Source organism: Dryobates pubescens, chromosome Z (assembly GCF_014839835.1).
Source record: "Dryobates pubescens isolate bDryPub1 chromosome Z, bDryPub1.pri, whole genome shotgun sequence".
In the NCBI taxonomy this organism is placed as follows: domain Eukaryota; kingdom Metazoa; phylum Chordata; class Aves; order Piciformes; family Picidae; genus Dryobates; species Dryobates pubescens.
Genome location: NC_071657.1, coordinates 37,777,942 through 37,798,130, shown reverse-complemented (window position 1 = coordinate 37,798,130; position 20,189 = coordinate 37,777,942). Strand labels below are relative to the sequence as shown.

General features: G+C 45.1%; 1 protein-coding gene across 1 annotated transcript; it reads left to right on the top strand.

Moving 5' to 3' along the window:
• The first annotated feature begins 17,454 nt into the window (after positions 1 to 17,454).
• On the top strand, positions 17,455 to 17,808 carry TAL2 (TAL bHLH transcription factor 2). The gene has a single exon (XM_054178950.1). The coding sequence runs from the start codon at positions 17,455 to 17,457 to the stop codon at positions 17,806 to 17,808; it is 354 nt and encodes a 117-aa protein (XP_054034925.1).
• The last annotated feature ends 2,381 nt before the right edge of the window (positions 17,809 to 20,189 follow it).

Here is a 20,189-nt window from a genome sequence, read left to right as displayed (position 1 = left end):
GAGGCTAAACCTGTCCGAGGGGTGGTTTCAGCAGAAGGTCCGGGTCACACTTATTGGGTAATGCAAGAGAATGGTGAAATTCAGTGTATTCCACAAAGAGATTTAACTTTAGCTGAGAGAGTTTAATTTCAGAATGTTGTACAGCTACAGCGCGTCCAAAGGAAAGAGTCCCTAAGGAATCTACGGTGCACGAACCCTGAGAACCCTGAGAGCCCTGAGTCAACTGAGAGTCCCTGAGTCCCTGTTTCCCTTTTTCTTCGCTTCGTCTGCGGAGAGACAAACTGTTTTCCATTTTCTTGATTTTGGATTTTCTTGGACTTCTGAATCATCTACATCTGAGTATAGCCGGAATGGACGATGAACTTAACTTACGAACTGTAAATATTGTTCTGGATTGGATGGACAGTACGAACAGCCAATGAAATTGTTTAGAAAGGGGTGGACTGTGGTCGTTTGAGGCTGTGCCTTTAAGAACAAACACTGCTGGAACACACTGGCTAATGTTTTTGGTACTAGAACCAAAACATTCTGATATTCTAAACGAATTTCATTGGTTGATAAACAAAAATTCAGCTTTAGATTGTGAAGTGGTTGGAAAATTTTTTCCTCAGTTCAGGTCGGTTTGGGAGTTGGGGGAGTTTGGTATTTCAGCCTTTTCTCCCTGCCTGCTTCTTCTGCGAACTGCTGGACTTGGCCTTCAGATAAGCAAACACTAATCCTGCATGGGCTTTTGAAGCTTGCTAACAACTCTTTTCCTTAGTAACTTGCCTTTCTCTCTCTCTAACCCCTTTTTGGGGAAAAAGGGAGGTAAGGGGGGGAGAGAGGGGGTTCCAAAGAGGGGATCCCTCCCTGAGGGAGGGATTTTTGTTGTGTTATTTGTCTTTGCTGTGTATTTCTGTGTATATATTGTAAATACCTGTATATATTGTGTTATATATAACCTGCTTTCCATATATGCTTGTAAATATATAGCTTTTGCTCTTCGACTGAGTTAGCTGTGGTTTCTTACTCTGTGGAGGAGGGAGAGCTAAGCCCTCTCTCAACCCACCACACCAGGCTTTATAAAAGCCTGGAAACTCACTGAATACACATGGCTGGGGATTGAGTGTTTTGCTTGAAGTCATACTGTAAATTAAATCTCTCAGTCCCCACATTTTTGTCATTAGTTGAAAGACTGTTGTAAGAGGCACAGACATATCTATGGCAAAGGCCCTTTGGGACTTATGCTCTGGCCAGGAGGGTTTTCTGATGTTTGACTCCATATTTCTTTGAATCCCTGCTTTGAGTGATGCTTATGTTGCTGCATGCAACCTGGCTGAGCTCAGCATTGTGTGGCAGTGAAAATGGCAGCTGCTGCTTCTCTGAAACAAGTGCCTCATTGCTCTCTATTTTTGGTGATGTCCAAAGAACATAGGTACATGTGTGTCAAAGGGAAAATGAGCTCCTTGCCTCTTCTCTTTTGCTGCCAGTGGAAGGTTTAGAGAGATGTTAAGTTTTCTGTCTCTTTCTTCTGTGACAAAACATTTTCTTCAAGGTTAACAGCAAGTTTCAGCAATAAAAAGGAGAAAATCTTTGGCTTCTGGAATTCAGCTTAAAAGTATTGCCAGAAAGTCAGGACAGACTGACAAGGCAAGGTGGTGGAGTTGCCCTCTATGTGAATAAGCAACTAGAATGCATTGAGCTTAACCCAGGGGGAGATGATATGGGTAAGAGTGAAGGGACAGGCAAGCATGAATGATACAGTTGTGGGTGTTTACTACTGATCACTGAACCAGGATGAAGCTGCTGCTGAGGCCTTCTACAGGCAGCGGGAAGTAGCCTCAAGATCAAGTGCCCTGGTGCTCATGGGTGACTTCAACCACTCTGACATTAGTTGGAAAGATCACACAGCCAAGCACAAACAGTCCAAAAGGTTCCTGTAGTGCATTGATGACAACTTTCTCCTGCAGGTATTTGAAGACCCAACAAGGAGCAGCATGATTCTGGACCTGGTATTAACAAACAAAGAAGGACTGATTGTAGATGTTAAGGTTGGGGGTAATCTTGGCTGTAGTGACCATGACATGTTAGAGTTTAATATAAGCAGACAAAGAAGCAAGGTGATAAGGAAAATTTCAACCCCAGACTCTAAGAGGGCCACCTTTGCCCTCTTCAAGACTCTATTTAGAAATATCCATTGGGCTAGGGCTCTAGAGGGAAAGGGGACCCAAGAGAAGGGGATCCAAGCTCAAGAAAAACCTATTCCCTTGAAAACAAATCAAGTAAGGGAGGTAGAAGACCTGCATGGATAAGTAAGGAGCTCTCAGAAAGACTCAGAAAGAAAAAAGATGTTTACAATATGTGGGAAAAAGGTCTGCTCACTTGGGAGGATTATAGAGATATAACCAGAGAATGTAGAAATGCAACAAGGAAGGCCAAGGCCCTCATGGAACTGAGTCTTGCCAAGGTGGTGAAAGAGAACAAGAAGAGTTTTTTCAAATGCTTAAAGGAAGAGCATGGAAAAGGTGGGCCCACTACTGAATGATGTGGGAGATATAATAACAGAGGATGCAGAGATGGCAGAGTTGCAGAATGCCTTCTTTGCCTCTGTCTTGACTCCTAAGACCAGCCCTCAGGAACCTCAGTCTCTGGAAGCAAGGGAGCAGAACTTGAAGGAAGAGGACTCTCCACTGGTCAGTCAGGACCAGGAAGCATCTGAAGACACACAAATCCATGGGCCCCAGAGGGGTGCATCCATGAGTGCTGAGAGAGCTGCTGATACAGCTGCTGAGCCTCTCCCCATCAGTTTTGAAAAATCATGGGGAACAGGAAAGGTGCCTGGTGATTGGAAGAAAGCAAACATCACTCCAGTCTTCAAAAAAGGTAAGAAGGAGGACCCAGGCAACTACAGATCAGTCAGCCTCACCTCCATCCCTGGAAAGATGATGGAGCAGATCATCCTGGAGGTCCTCTTTAACCACATGGAAGATGAGAAGGTTATCAGGAGTAGCCAACATGGATTTACTAAGGGGAGATCCTGCCTGACTAATCTGACAGCCTTCTGTGAAACCATGACCAAATGGGTAGGTGAGGGAAGAGCAGTGGATGTCGTATACCCTGATTTCAGTAAGGCTTTTGATACTGGCTCACATAATATCTTCATAGAAGAGCGCAAGAAATGTGGCATAGAGGATTGGTCCATGAGGTGAATTGAAAACTGGCTTGACAACAGAGTTCAGAGAGCTGTCATCAGTGGCACAGAGTCAAAGTGGAGGCCTGTGGCCAGTGGTGTTCCCCAGGGATCAGTATTGGGTCCACTTTTATTCAGTATCTTTATCAGTGACTTGGATGAGGGGATTGAGAACACCCTCAGCAAGTTCACTGATGATACAAAACTTGGGGAGGGGGAGGGAGGAAGGGGGTTGCAGACACCCTGTCAGGCTGTGCAGCTATCCAACAAGATCTGAATAGGCTGGAGAGCTGGCTGCAGACAAACCTCATGAAGTTCAACAAGGACAAGTGCAGGGTCCTGCATCTGGGGAGGAATAACAAGCACCAGTATAGGTTAGGGGCTGCCCTGCTGGAAAGCAGCTCCATGGAGAAAGACCTTGGAGCTCCATGGAGTGCTGATGGACAGAAAGTTCTCAATGGGACAACAATGTGCCCTTGGGGCCAAGAGGGCCAATGGTATCCTGGGGTGCATCAAGAAAAGTGTGTCCAGCAGGTCTAAGGAAGTCCTTTTCCCCCTCTGCTCTGCCCTAGTGAGACCACACCTAGAATACTGTGTCCAGTTTTGGGCTCCTCAGTTCAAGAGAGACAGAGACCTGCTGGAGAGAATCCAACAGAAAGCCAAGGGGACTTGAGCACCTCCCCTGTGAAGGGAGAATGAGATCCCTGGGGCTGTTTAGGCTTGAGAAGACTGAGAGGGGATCTCATCAATGTATATAAATATCTGAGGGGTTGGTGTCAAGTGGAGGGGGTCAATCTCTTTTTGGTGGTGTGCAATAATAAGACAAGAAATAACACGTACAAACTTGAACATATAGGAAGAACTTCTTTAGAGTGAGGGTGATGGAACACAGGAACAGGCTGCCCAGGGAGGTTGTGGAGTTTCCTTCTCTGGACACATTCAAAACCCATCTGGATGCACCCCTGTGCAGACTACCCTGGTGATCCTGCTTTTGCAAGGGGGTTGGACCCAATGATCTCTGGAGGTCCCTTCCAACCTCTGATGTACTGTGGTACTGTGATATGGTAACTTAATGCACTCTGTGATGTCAGTGTTTTGTTAACACTCAATAAGAGATTAAAAATGTTACAAAAATCTTCAAATGATGAAAATTTAATATTTCATCAGTTTGCATGCAGCTGCTGTTCTGAACCTCAAGTAGCCTCCTCCAGCTCACTGTATTAAAAAATCTATCGATCTGATTTTTTATTTTAAAGGGCAGGAGCCCAGATGTGTATAATTGCTTCTTATTGTTCCCATCTGTAGAGCATGGCTCTGCATTTTCAGTGATAATGTGGCTGTTTGTTTTCAGCCACTTGCTGTCCCTTTTTTCTGTCCATCACTTTCTGTGCATTCCTTTCATCAGACTGAAAGGGGTCACCTCAAAACTGAGGAAAAATAATTTGAACTTAGGCTCATCTTCTGAAATCTCAGCCCATATTTAGGTGGAATTCTCTTTGATTTCCTGCTCAGTTGCAGTAAGGGTTTTGCTGGAGAAAGACAGGGGTTGAGGTCTAGTCCAGTGTTATTTGTTGTTTTTTTTTTTTTTCCCATTCTTGCTTCTGTTGATGCTGGGAGATGTGCAGCAGCAGGATAAAGCCTTTGCTCCTGCTTGCATACCACACAGTCACACACACCAAGGAAAGCATTTCTTCTTTCCAGGAGGATGAATAACCAGGGTGTGGCCGTTTGACGCTGTGCCTTTAAGAAAGGGGCACACTGGCTAAATGTTTGTAAAATATTTTGGTATTCTAAACGAATTTCATTGGCCAAGTATAGGGGGGAGGTGAGATTGGACCCAGGGGAGCTGGGAACTTTCTCTCAGTCTTCCTTCCTTCGCTGTCCCTCTCGGCTGGATCTGCTTCTGGGATTCTGGCCAACTAAGATAAGAACTAACTCCCTGTGCATAGGCCTCCGTCTGCTGTACTAACTCCCCTTTCTTCTCGTCTTCTACCTCTTTGGGGGAGAAGGGAGGTAGGGGGGTGAAGGGGGCACAGGGGGAAGCCCCCTCTGTGGGGGGTCTGGTTTCTGGTTGAGTTCATTTGCTGTATATTCCTGTATATATTGTAAAATACCTGTATTTGTTGTGTTACATAGAATCTGTTTCCTTGTAAAATATAATCTCATTTCTCTGACTGGGTTTAGCCGGGCTCTCTTTCTCAGTGGGGGAGGGAAAGCAGAGCCTTTCCTTTCAAACCACCACACCAGGGTTACTCCCCTAGGATGTTTCAGGAGCTGGAATTTAAATGCTGGCATGCTGAATTTAAAAAATGGACAGGGTAAACCACGTCTTGAGGATGTTCACACTTTGCCACCTCCCACAGGTTCTTGACTTCTTTGAAGTGGCCAACTCTCACACCACCTGTTTTTCAGAACCACACATGTAAATGCTGTTGCATAAACGACTGGCAATGCAGGCAGCCTGTTGCTGCATCCAGTATCTGTTACTGTTACCAGTATCTCTGTGGTGCTGAGGCAAGCTGATGAGCTGACTGAAGCATGGCTTTTCAGAAAGTGAGTGCACTAAACTTGAGTTCAGCAACACCTCTGGTGGGAGGACATGCTGGCTGTGAAAGCAAAAAATGAAGAACGACTGTGTCCTTTGCAGACAGTGTCTTCCTCTTCAGCCTCAGTTCTTAGTCATGAGAGGGCTGCAACAACATTTTTATTCCCCTCTCTGCTTTCCTTTAATCAGAATTGCTGAGTGTCTCTCTGCTAGAAAGAATGGGTATCTGCCTGACAGAGTGCATCTGCGTGCACCACCACTGCTGCAATAAAAGCATTTTCCGCATCTGCAAATGTAACAGCTGTATGCTCCCTAGTTACCCAGCTTGCACTAGTGCTTCTCACACCCCTCTCCTCATCAGTGCTGTAAGAGCACTGGACTCTATTTCCTGACAGAGTTATCTGAGGAGAGGGAATGTGACCGCTACACCAGCTAACATCAACTGCAGTCTGGAGGCAGAGTGCAAGTTACTGAATATATTCTGCTTCTCCTTGACTTTTAATTGACTGATAATGGGTGGCTGCTACAACCTAAACCTGCTGCAAGTAAAGAATTGCCCCAGACTCCAAGGAATCTGTCAAGTTGGATTCCAGCAGAAATTTTGGTAAGGAAGAGCATGTGGGGTGCAACACTGCTTTCACTGCTTTTCTTCCCCTCTCTCTGTCCCTGGCTGAGCTATCCTGTCCTGGCAATTGTGGACTGCCAGAGGAAAATGTAATCTCTGAGGACTGCAGAGTTGTGTGAACAATGTATTCCCACTGCTGCCAGGTCACTGTCAAGTATGGAGAGGAAGCTGAACAAGACTGGTGTGGGTCTTCAGTGACAAGTAATCATAGTTCAGTAGAAAGCTTAAGAAAGAGACAGTGAAACACACTCTCATGTACAGCAAGGGTGGAAAAGATCCCTGAAGTCAGTGTAAAATTCATCATCCCTACACCATGTCATCAGCATTCCTAATGACTTGACACCAATGCCAGCTTGGCACCTGGGATCTCCTGCTCGGGACCTGAGAGTGGGTCTCTGAGTGCTGCAGGGGTGCAGGAGAAAGTGCCATGAGGCCTGCAGCAGATGGAGAACTTTGCTGTGGTGGCCTCTCCGCGATGCGAAAAAGTGGTGGCTGCAGAGCAGTAGAGGACAATGAGGACCAGGAAAGTGAGGGGAAGGTGAAGACCTCCCAGGTGCTGCAGGTTGCACAGAGGCATTTGAGAGGAGGAAGATGAGGAGGCCTTGGGATATGGCTGGAACACTGAACAGATACAGAGGTGGCTTTTCTGATACACATGAGAAGGGAAGAGGGTGTCCCTTTTTCTTACGTTTACCCAGTGAGGGAGGTTTCTTGCCATGAAACAGCCTGTGGAAAGGGAACATACCTGACAGCAACAGGAGCGGGATCCTCTCTTGCATGGATACATGAAAAGGGATGAATAGCAGCCCATCCATTCTCTCTCCCTGCAAAGACAGACACTTTCTTGGATGTGTATTCTATGGCACCTCATCTGGCCGGGTTTCGAAGACCCTAGGCAGTGTGGTATCCAAGCATTTGGGGATGAAGAGTTTCAGCTCCCTCCCCTTTGTGGACTGACAATACCCCTTCCCTACCATTGCACTACGGCTGAAACATCTCAGGACATCTTTTAGGCAAAGGATAGGTTGGAAGAAGTAATGGGTAATGGAGAGGAGGGGCACTTTGCAACTTTCCAATGTAAATTACATGGAAATCAGGCTTCTGTGAGGCCCAAGGCCCCTCTGGAATAGGGCCCTTAGTTAACATAACACTTGTGCTAAATGAAGCGGTTGACACAGCTTTCAGGCTGTAATGCCGCTGTTAATTTACCGTGTGAAAGGGCTGAACCTTCAGTAGAGCTCTGCAGGAAAAAAACTTGCACTGTTGGAGTGGACCCGGGGCTCGTTGTCTCCGGAGAGCAACCACATCATTCCGCCGCTGCATTGTTCATGTTTGTTGGAGCAATCCTGGTAACAGAAACATGAACGCTGCATTAAAAAACCTGGTTGGTGAGCCTTACCTAACCAGCTGGCTGCTTTGGGTGAGGTGACCTGTGCAAGAGCTGAGCTGTCTTGGGGCTTGGCGAAGCGGTGCTGTGTGCTTAAAGCTGCCTTGTCCTGCATGCAGACATCCTCATGCCCTGCGACGGTAGCACGGTGATTAGCTGTGGCATCTCCTTCCCCATTCGTCTTGTTCCTCTTTAGTATCCAGTTGTTCCGAGTGCAAAAGTATCTTGCTCCTGTCTTTCTCTGTTGTCATTTTCACCCAAATCACAAACCCAGCACCTAATGGAGAAGTGGACAGAGGTGGGTCCCAAAGGCTTTGTATCTTTGTAACAAGGCTGTACTCTTGTTGACTTTGCTGGGACAACCCTATGACTACTTTTACAAAATCACAGAATAGTCTTGATTAGAGGGGACCTCCAAAGATCGTCCAGTCCAACCCCCCTGCCATAAGCAGGGTCATCATCAGCTAGATCAGGTTTCTCAGAGCCCAGTCCAACCTCACTTTGAGTGTTTCCAGGGACATGGCACTGATAACCACCTGTGTTTCATCCATGAAGAGAGCTGTCACCTAGGCAGAGGCTGGATGGGCTGGTTTGTCATGTACACACACATCTGTGCTCTTGTGATGGAGATCATACTCGTCTGCAGTTTCTGGTTTTTGTAGTCAATGTCAGCTTGCTTGCCTGCTGTCCCTAAGCTGAGAGGAGGTTTTGGGGCCACCCCAGCTGTGGAGAAATAAGTCTTTGTTTCCTGCAGTCACAGAGTTATGGAGCTGGGTCATCTTTGCTGTAAAAGCATGGATTAGACCTACCTTTGGTGCATTGCATGGGCCCTGAAATGAAGGGCAAGCTGGTAGCTGAGTGAATTTCCACCTGCAGGCTGCCTTTTTAGCATGGACTCTGGCAGAGGGCCAGCGCAGGGTTTGAGGCACTGCTGAGACTGCAGTCACTGTAGCTGTCCTCTAGGCTGCAGGCTAGCCTTGGCTCTAAGCGAAAGGTTAGTTTTCACCAGTCAAGGTAGTACAGGACTGTTTTGCCTGCACGTAGTCACCCTCACAAACTCACTACACTTACTGTTAGAGCCGAGCTTAGGAACATAGTAAATGTAGTGGCCTGTTCCTCAGTCACGTTACAGCTGGCTTTGGAATGAGCACTGCATCTATCTCTGGCAACGTTTACATGCTCAGAGCTGACTAAATTTACTAAATTTAGATTTACTTACTTTTTTAAACCCTCCCAAGAAGGAAGCTTTCATCCTTTAGCACAAAATGCCCCTGACTTAGCTGGAGTTGCTTTGAGGCTGGTAAGCACAGTCTCAGCTACTGTCCCATACCAGCTCTGGAAAAGGGCAGAGCGTGTGTGGTGAGAAGAGAGAAGGCAGGATAGAGGGAATCTCCTGGGAGATGCAAAACAAGCTTACTGGATTGCTAGGACTAGTGGTGACACGCGCCAGACAAAGGACCTGCTACTCTATAAATGATGCAGCCAGGACCAGTGCTAGTCTGACTCCAGCAAGAGCAAGATTTTCAGCCAGGCACTGAGAGAGCAGTTGGGAAAGAAAAAATAAGAAGCGTTTGATTTTGCTTTCCATTTGCCCGTTGACCAGGTTTCAAGAGCCACAAGCGCCTGTGACCAGAAAAGTAAGTGACAACAGCCTTCTCTTTACAATGCTGCTTCCCTTCTTTTGGGCTTATCTTGCAGCTTTCTTAGCAATGACAGTTTCCTCTCAAAGCAGGGAATAGCCTTAACGGAAGGAAATTCTGAAATGGCATTTTACCATCCACTGGGTTGTCACTTCTTATCATGGCACCTCTGAATCTTGTAATTAAAAAGTTAAGAGTAAGGCACCTGACCTGGCAAACAGGAGGGTTACAGAAATAGCCACTTACAGGTGGCTGCATTTAATCAAGCAAAGTGACCACATTGCCCTATTTTTGTGCCTGGACTTTTCAATTTCTTAGTATTCACAGAGACTCAGTGAATCAGGCCTCCTGCCAGGAGAAATTATCAATTGGATATACTACTTTTGGAGGAAATGTTGATGCTTGCATGTGAAGCTAAATAACATGATTTTTAAATCGCTGTTCACACTGTTCCTGGGTTTTCTTACATCGTAACTGTATAACCACACATTAGGCACACTAATTTGCACCACTGCAAAGTGCTGTAAGTGCAAAATTATTACAGACAGCATCACAGGCTCTCCGAGTTTAGAACTAAAACTTAACAGAGCTCTCCAATGACATTTGATGTTTGAAATAAGTTACTTGCAAAAAAAACCCCAGAGAGAAGCATGCATTTGTTAGACTTTACTGTATGCTTATGCACTAGGCTGTGTGGAAATCCTGTGACAGTGTCAACAGGCAAAAATATCTAAAGAAATAGTTTGAAATTCCAACCCTCTCATATTAAAAAATATCCCCACTGCTTTGTTGGTTTTCTGTCTTGCAGCTGATGTGTATGTAAAATAGATAGGCATTTGAATTTTGCTCAGCGCCGTAGTTCACTCAGGAGGAAATGCTTAGAAATTGTAACTTGTTTTCTGTGGGTAAATACTAATAACTCAGATTTGTAAAAGAAGCATGTTAAAACTGCCAGTCTAGAACACACTCATATTTCCAGAGGTAGCCTTCTGCATAAAGCTGTATTTGGCTGAGAAAGTTAATAGACAATAAAATCAGCATCTTTCTGAAGTAGTTTTCCCTATTCTTCCTGAATTCCACCTAATAGCAGAGGACAATATTTGATTTTTAGAACCTATTCCCACCTTGTGATGCTACATTGTTTCATGAAAAAAATAACTACAACAATTGCAACTTGGTCTTACTGTCTGTTTACATAAATCATTAAAGTAGTTGTGATAGGAGTAGCAAGAAATTAAGTGATCACAGAGTCAGCATGCCAGGTAGGAGGCTTGGAGACTAAATGCAGGTGCCCATGAGCATGCAATTGAGGCAAGAATGATCCTCATGCTGATCTTTCTATCAGGTACAGCCCCACAGTGGTTATTGGCATGACATTCAGGGTCATTGCAGTCCTTGCCTTGCAGTGGTTTGTATGAAACTTTTGGAAGTTATGATTTGCCACGGTGGTTACATTTCTCCATGCTTATGGTGGCCTCTGGTTTTGCATACAGCAGACTAAATTAATTCCTGGTGTGATCACTAGTCTGGTTTAAACTTATGTTTGGCAGGAAGATGGGACACTGCATACCACTATTAGGATGCTGTCAAACTTTCAATCTTGCGTTTACTGAAGTCATGGCGATTTACTATCAGCCTTGGGGCAGACATGGATAAAACACAAAAGCAAATATTCTGTGGGGGTCATAGCTGAATGCAATACAAGGTCTGCCTTCCCCATGATGCAAATGTCCCTTACAGCACTGGACTTAGCCTTCTCTGCTCCTAACAACTCCTGCAACAGCGTGAGCTGCTTTAGATCAGTCTTTGCCAAGTTGTTAGACATGCGGCATACATCTAGTACAACAGACTTCCAGTAAGGAGGATATGGGCTTTCCTACATACACAGACAAAGCAAGGAAGCAAAGCAAACGAGTATGTTTATGCTATTAACCACTGCCTCACAGTGGCAGGTGCGGAGACATACATGCGGAAATGCATGCTTTAACGGTATGGGAGCGAATAACCGTGGGGAACAGGGTTTTGCATGCTGGATCTGGAAAAACTAAATCTCAGGGAACTCCCAGAAGACTAGCATGCTAGTTGTCTTCTCTGTGCTGAAGCACAGGGATAGTGTCTTTATGTTGTGTTTGGGAAGTTAATTTGACAGAGATGGTTTAAAAAGGAAACCCACTGGAACTGTAATTCAGACTTTGACAGAAGAGTCCTGTACTGGGGAAGGGACCAAGAAGACAGAGAAGCACTTTCTAAGAAAGACTCTCAGATCTCCTTGAACAGAAAATAAGTGCAATTTTAGTAAATAAAGGCTAAACGTTCTGGCAGAGTGTTCCTTTCTCAGCTTTGCAAGCTGTCATGTCCATGCCAACACACTAGACCTGCATTTACCAAAAGCTGTGGCAGCCCATGAATGGGTTCTTTGTTTTGTGCAGAGCTGTGGTATAATTTGACTTTTTACTGCAAAGAAACATTAGAAGCATTGACAAGAGGGGAGCCACAGGGAAACAAACAAACAAACAACCCACCCCACCCCCCAAAAAAAAACAACCCACAAACCCAAACTAACAAACTAACCCCCCAAAAAAACCCAAGAAAATAAAACCAGCAAAAAACCCAACATCACCAAAACCCACAACCAAAAAACCAACCCAACCAACCAACCAAAACCACAAACCCAAAAAACCCCACAACAAAAATATTCCCATGCATAGAGTAAACCTTTCCTTGAGGACAGTTCTTCATCACTCTTGGTAAGTCCTTAACCACACATTTTGTGCTCTTCAAAATGCCTGCTGGGTTGCAGTCCATTGCTTTACAGACCTACCTTTCCTGCTGCAGCCTCAGAGGACACAATGCCAGGGTGTCTAGTTAGGAAGTCCGCAGGACAGGCTGATTTCTCAGAAAGCAGTGAGCTCTGCCCCACTGAAGATCTGCACCCTCTAGGAGGGCAACCAGATTACAAAGAAGCAAGCCTGGTCAACACTGGGTCAAGCAAAAAACCTGCCTGTTTGTGTCTGTGATCACATGTAGACTAGTATCCCCAAACATGAAGGCTGACTTAAGCTTGAGATTTTTCACACAATTGCTTTTGAAAACTCCAGCCGTTTCCTTTTTCTAAAGGTTTAACAAGAGCACAGTCTAGCTGTGAGAGTTCCTGTAAAAGCTGCCCTTAGACAAGCAGGCCCTCAGAAGCAGAGTTTGCGCTGCTGTGTGTGTGTTTTGCCCTAGTTTTACAGACTCTAAAAAAAGGTAAATCACTCTGTCAGCACTGTCTGTTTTTTCATAGCACTTCTGCTGCTCTGCTGTACTTTGTACCACAGTATGATTGTCAGATAACACTTGCAACAGAAGTGAAAGGCAGTGGAAAGGGGCCCTAGTTTAGTCCTGAAGCAGTTTCTCTTCCCACATCTTAGTTAAAATAAAATATAGTTCACTGCTAGTGTTAGGAATTGCCCTGCAAGAACTGGGAGAGGCTCTTCTCTTTCATTACACAAACACAGCACCTACTAATGCCAGGCAAGGTTGAGCACTGCATGCTGGCAGCTGCTCTAACACACACAAAAATGCTCTCCTTTCCACAAACCTTGTGGCTGAGACAAACTAATTACAAGTAGGAAGTACACGGAGGTGCAGAAAAAGAAACGTGATTTGCCTGAGGCAAAGGAACAGCAGAAATGAGGGTAGAAGTTCAATTCACTCAGCCCAGTGTTTGGCTTACTGCACAGTGCTCCTTTTCTGTCCTTGTCCACCAGTGGACCTGTGGGATTTCATCTGGGATGCAGCTGGGGAGGGGTATAGCTCTTAGATTCAGGGAGATTTCGACAGAGAGGACTGAGGAACGGTGGGAGGAAAGAGCCTATACCTAGAGGTGTGCTGCTCCTCTCACAAGCCCCTCTCCTTGTCCTTTGTCTCCAAACCCAAAGAAAGTTCTTGCAATTCAAGCAACTGGGCAGTAAACAGAGCATGGATCAGCTGCCAAGAATTTGAGATTATTCATTCTACAGGGTGTGGGGGAAAAAAAAAATATCACATTTTATGATCAGTGTAATGCCTTGTGACATCCGTGCTCAATCTTCCTCTCTGCACGGAGCTGAGTTTCATGCTCTGAGGCTTGCATGAAACTGAAGAGATAAACAATGAGCTTCCTTCTCTTCTTCCCCAGATCACATTGATGCAAAGTGAACAAAGCACAGCCGCAAGGAGCAATAGCTAGAATCTTTGCTCCCTGCGGTAGATCAGGCTCACAAACACCTGCCTCATATAGGAAACAGGCACCATCTGCTCCCGTGTTGCCATTTACTTAAGGGCTAAAGGGACTTCACAAAATCCAATGCAACGTGTTAAATAACCAGTTTTAGCAGGCACTGGATTTTCCCCATGGGGTAACAGTGTGGCACTGCAGGTTTACTAGAAGCACTCCACTGCATGCTGGCAGAAGGCATTTGCTGGCTGATTAATACTTGCAGGAATAGGTCTCCAGTGGCCAGTTTCAATATAGATTTAACTTCACTGAGGTCGAAGGTATAAATTGAGGGAGGGACTTTTTCATCCAAGATCTTTATTTAATAGCAGCCTGCTAATTATGACTGAGTGCTGGGCTCCTGGAAAGTCCCCTGTCAGCCCTCAGACATTAACCACTGGCTTAGGGGCTATTTGCCAGGGAATGTCCTAGCAGAGGTGGTGCTTTGTGCGTAAGCTGCTCTGCCGCTGCTGCCTGAATTGCCTGAATGGCATTTGCATACAGAGGCTGTGAGAACGGCTGCTACCCAGGGAGAGATCTTCATCTTTTCTATCGTTTAGTCTTTTGTCTGGCGACACTTGTGGATGTATTAAGCACAGCCAGTAGTTTTTTTCCACCCTATTTTAATATTTTTCAAAGGAGTAGGCAGGGGGTTGGAAAGAGCTTCAGTTTGCCGTTTGGTGGGTAGTGGTGGGTTTTTTGTCTTTCTGGCGCAGCAGATTCACTCCTGGGCTGGGGTTATTTCTTCACACAATTCTATTTACATGCTGCAAATACGGATCCTAGCTCATGAAACTTCAGTTACTTCTGGATGTGTCTTCTTGGTCTGAGTTAAATCCTGTCCTCAGTGGCAACATTTTGCCCTTCAAAGTAATTCTTGCGGTAAAAATGGTGTAACCTTCCAGATTCACATTCCTGAGAGCATAATTAATCCTCTTGAACTTAAGCTGCTGTCTTCCTGGGTTTCTTTACTGTCACGTAAATGTGGTGCTATTAGTTAACTCGTGGTTAGCAAAGGTGACCAGAAAGCACAGAGTCCAGGCTTGCAGGATAATGCAATTTATCTGTCCATGATATATACAAATGGGTGATTTCCACACAGATTTAAAAGGACCCAGTGAGACACATGCTGAACGCATCTACTAAACGGTAAGTATTTTATGCAGTGCATAGAGAAAGCTAAAAATACATTGCTAAGATGTGCAACATTTGCAAAGACCTGAAGCTGCAAGCAATATCATATTGAAAGCCAAGCTTGGTGGGGAGGGCTGGAGAGAAGGAGCAAAGAGAAGGAAGGGAGCGAGACAAAAGGAATGGAAATTAGATCCCTTGGCAGTAAACTGGCTGCATTTTAACTGGAAGGTGCTGTGGTTACAGAGAACTTGAGTGTTGTGTAGGTGATGATATGGGAAAAGAAGCTGTGCTAAAACATTAATATTAATGCAGGGCTGGACTAGGATTATTTTTCTTTTACGTTTCTATCTGAAACTCTGACCACAAGAAGAGGAAACCCTCATCAGTAAGGAAAAAAACAAAACCACAAAACCAATTTAAGGTGGTGAGATGCACAGGGATGGATTACACCTTGAATGAAGCTCCTTCCTTAGAGATATTAGTGCAAAGTCTTGAATAAATGCCAGAAATAGACATTTTTGGAGTGTAAAACAGGAGCTGGTCTCACAAAGGCATTTGTTTGCTGACAAGGGCTGTGACCACAAATGCAGTATTGTCCTTTCCAAAGCCAAGAGAAGAGAGACAAAGAAAATGTGGTGTGAAGGAGCAGGCTTGGGTTATTTTTCCACCAACAATACCGGTCAGAGCAGAAGATGACATATGCACAGCACCAGAGCTGGATGCTAATCTGCCTTCCTCGAGCTCTGTGATGTTTGCAAGCAGGAGAAAAAGAAGGAGCAGAGCCTCTGCTGGTATTTGCAGCTGAGATGTTAACAAGCATCTAGCAAACCCAGATCCACATACCAGAATTACAGCTCAAAGACTGAAAATTCTGGCAAAACACAATCCACCCAACACATTAGAAGAGACAAGGAATCCCAAATAATTTCCCTGATGTTATAAAAAATGACTTTGTACATGGATTTGTCTTAAAAAAACCCCAACCAACCAAACACTAAAAGCAGAAGAGAGAAAGAGAGAGAAGCAGGGGAAACTCTGAATTTCACATGGAAGAATAGAACCGTAGAAGCAAAAGCTTTGCCATGTGGAGAAAATACATCACAGTACAGAGGAGCACTGGAACACAATGTTTAATATTTGTGTTGCTGACATAGCTTCATTCTTGTCAAAAACTAGCGGATTCAGGTAGGCACAAGGTACCGAGTACATTTGTTCCTATAGCACAAACTGTAAGTAATAGAAGAAGGAGTAATAGAGATACAGCCTCCATTCACATCAAGCAATAAGTCTCAAATCAAGTCTACAAAAACTATGAAAAACTTTCAGCAACCTGAAGCAATTATGAGGGTTAGCTTTTTTAACGAGCCTCTCATGAAGTTAGGACATTTTGGTGAGAAGGATTTTTCTTTCCCTATAACGCAGAATAGACAACTGGGCTTGACAGCAATTTCAGACTTCTACTGAAATAGAAATGTGTTAGCTCTGTAAACGCTGTGGCCAGGAGGAGCCTGTGAGGTATGGGCAGCACAAAGACTACACATAGGTGCAGCTGCATATCTGACCCAGATTGCTAAACACAGCTCTAACAGAATTTATGACACTGCAGCTGTGTGTGCTTGGTGATTGATAATCATTGATGGACTAGGACTTGAAGAAGCCAGGAGGGAACTCATCTCTCTGCCATGCAGGTCTTGTGTCCCTGCCAGGGCATCCCAATTAACCTCTGAGTTACAGTGTGATTTCTTTATTCACCCAAACTATTACTATATGCTTCCCAAGCGTCTGCATGGTATGAGGCTGCTTCACATGGCGACGCAACCACAGCTGGGCTGTCACCCCAAAGTTTCCTCTTTATGGAGGTGAAGAGTGCGCCTTACCCTGCTCCCCAGACCTCTTGGGGACTACTATAAGGGTGGGTTTGCAAATGAATATAAAAAGCTGAGGTTTTCATATGCATAAGAGAGTAAGTGGAAACATTTGTCCTTCAGTTTTTGGGATGTGGATATTTTTTCACTGCTGCAGCTGCCTGCACAGCTTCAGAAATGCAGATCTGTGTCTCTCCTGCAGAGCCATGGGAGAGAAGGGAAGACACTTCCTGGTGGAAGAGGGAGCACAGTAAGGGCTCTTGAAGGCTTAAATAGAAGCCCAAATGGATCAAACTGAAAAGACTCAGACACCAGCAGACTGCACGTGTCTGTAATGCTGGGTGCTCGCGGAAAGCCCATGATGAAGGTTCACCTGGCTTAGCTCCAGCCAAAGTTATCAAGCTTGGGCCAGCTGGTAGGAGCCCTAAAGAAGGTGTGAACTGGGGCTGGGAAAGCATGGATATCTGCTGCCCCAGGCCTGGCTGCCTTCCCACATATAAAGTGGGCCTCCCTCTTGTAGCCTAATGGGAACCTGCGGAAGGTAAGCTCATAGCAGCATTGAGAGGCTGTACAAAGAAATAAAACTCCATTTACTCCTTTGTGAAGTCCTTACTGGACTATGGCATCTAGTTGCAGTCACAATGCTTCTGAAGATGGCTGTGAATGGGGACATGACTATAAGGATTTGAATACAGGACATACAGGACAAGGGTATCAGCCATAGAGGGTAAAAATTATAAATGCCTAGCACTGCCACTGCATGCTCACAATGCTCCAGAGCGGCAGCTTGTGTGAACACCAGAGGTATGTAACATTCACTCACCAATTCCTTTGCTTTGCAGCACCTTGAGAATGACAAGGAAGATCTTCACCAACACCAGGGAGCGATGGAGGCAACAAAATGTCAACAGTGCCTTTGCCAAGCTGAGGAAACTCATTCCCACCCACCCACCCGACAAAAAACTGAGCAAGAACGAGACGCTCCGATTAGCTATGAGATACATCAACTTCCTCGTCACGGTCCTGAGAGAGCCAGGCCTGCAACAGACCACCATGGCAGCACGGGGCAGCATCCTGGGGTTCTTCCAGCAAGCCCCATGCTTGCAAAGCATGGAAGAGCTGACACTGATCAAAAACTGTGATGTCTCCTCTCCTGGCATGAGCAGCAATATCGCAGAACGCTGGTCAGAGACCTCATCTCCCTAGCGGACAGTGAGACACGCAGGCTTGCTGTTAGTCTCACAGTCCCCCTCTTTTTCAGAATCTGTGGGTTGCTCCTCTATGTTTTGTGATTATTTATTTATATTTCTTACTGTTTTATTTGGTACACATTTCTATGTAATGGGAAAGAAAATCCTTGGTCAACCAATAACCTGGAAGACCGTAAGCTGCAGCCCCTGAGAAATGGGTAGAACTCACAACTGTAACAGCAGAATCAAAGCCAAAATGGCCTTCTGCCCTGATCTCCATTAATCAGACTATGGAAATTAATCCAGTGTTTCTGGCAGGGAGAGAGATTATTACCCTGTGCTATTTCAAGGAAACACTGCAGAGCTCAAGAATGATGACTGCAAAGCAAAATTTGTCCAAGACAGATGTCTGGTCTCAGTAGTGAAAGGTTTTAAGAGATGTAGTATTTGCCACAGTCATCCATCAGTGGTTCCAGGCACTGTCACATCCTTGAGCCTGTGAATTTTATTTCTAGCTTGATTCTTCTTTTTGAAAACCCAAGTTCCAGCCTCTGAACAGCAACATCTTTCTCCATCAGACTGGAGAAATCCCTAATATCAGAGCATAATGCTTTGGAACAAATGTAAACATCAGATTAAAGCAAAAATGCCAATTTGAAATTAAAAAAACCCATAGTCATAGATGAGTTTCTGTGGATTCAATAGGCAGAGCAAACATGTTGTAGCAGTAATAGTGTTTGTGTGAAGGAAATGGCTCAACTATACTCCAGCTGCCTCAAAAGTCCATCAAGCAGGTTGTTGGCTGTTCTTAAACAGCTGTGGCAAAGTTGGACATCTTGATTTAGGAGGGTGGTTTCAGGAGAAAGGCCTAGAGGCACTGTAAAAAATTTCATGGAAATGGCAGTGAGTGTGCCCCTTCCTGTGATGGGATGCTGAGGCAGCTGGAGCATGTCTGGGCCTGGTGTAAAGTGTTGGACACACACCACTGTGGTGTCCCTTTGATGCAAGGCTGTGTGCCATGTGTATTGGGCATCAAGTTCCCGAATCAGCCCTGCTTTTGTTGCTGTGGGAAACAGAACCAAGCATGCATCCTTTCTGTCACCTGTAAGACCCTGGTTCTGTGATGCTGAGCTGTGTGAAGTTGGATTGATGCCTGAAATAGGCAGTGTACCAAGCCAATTGCCTTTAAACTCCCTACATTCACATGCTGCAGTTAAGGATTCTCCATTCAGAGACAATCCCAAGTGCGCTGATGGAGCAAGGACAAAGAAACTGGAGTAAATGTCTTTCATTTGATTCAGTGGGTCAGTTCCCTGTCCCACTGAACACCAATCACCATGCTGCAGATGTTTAGACGATAAACAGGATGAAAAGAGATTTCATGAAGGATGACCACTGTGGGTTGCTGACCATAAGTCAGTTTAAATTCCTGACTGAGTTACAGCCTATGCCAGTACAACTCTGGGCTGCTCATGCAAATTATGTAACTGCCTACAGCAACAGAAAAAAATCACACCAGGTTTAAGTGAAACTACTTCCTGGTAAAATCCTGCTCCAATTGGCATAGATCCTTTTGACTTCCACGTGGAAGATGGTATACATCAATGCTTAGAAAAGACAACTGTTTGCCACTGGTGAAGAAATGGATCTCCTATGTGCCAAAGCACGCTCTTGGTCTGCTTCTGTTAGTTTGGGAGACAATGAGATGCTTCCAGGAAGCAGAGATAGGGTTTCTGCAGGTAACACATACAGCCTTTCTGCATAAAGCGATTTGGCACCCAAAGCTGACCTACCATTTAAAGCCTTATCAAGCACAAGGTGCACCAAAGAAGCCAGGGCTAGCTCCTGTTAAGCATGTAATGGGCTGTCCTGGGCATTGACGAACACCAAGGTCTGACAGGAACATAGCTCACTGTGTCTAGGGCTGGTTCTGCAAGGTACAGGTATGCCAGTGGACACATTTGGAAAAAAAGGAAAAAACCCAGCAAAAAAGAGCAGCTGAGAGGGTTCATAGTGACTGTTTCTGAACACTGCTGATTTTCTGTTTTCTTTTCCCTGCATTTGTAAGCTGTCAGGGCTGAGGACTGCACTGGAGAGCAGCTGTGTGGAAATGTACTCAGTCTCTCGCACAGTTCATGAAATCAGTCCTGCTTTCTACCTGCTTCTGCCCACTTTAATGTTTCTGAATGGAGTCACAGCCTTTCGTACAAACCAGTCCAAACAAATCAGAGCACTTATTGGTGAGCTGTGGTGATCCTACTTGGTCTATCAGACACTTGCTATCCTAGGAAACACACATCGCCAAAGCAAGCCAAAACAACTTGTAAGCAGAGTTAGTGTCAAGTGAAGAAAACCTAGCAGTTTTGTAATACATTTCTTATATTTGCTGTCCAAAAA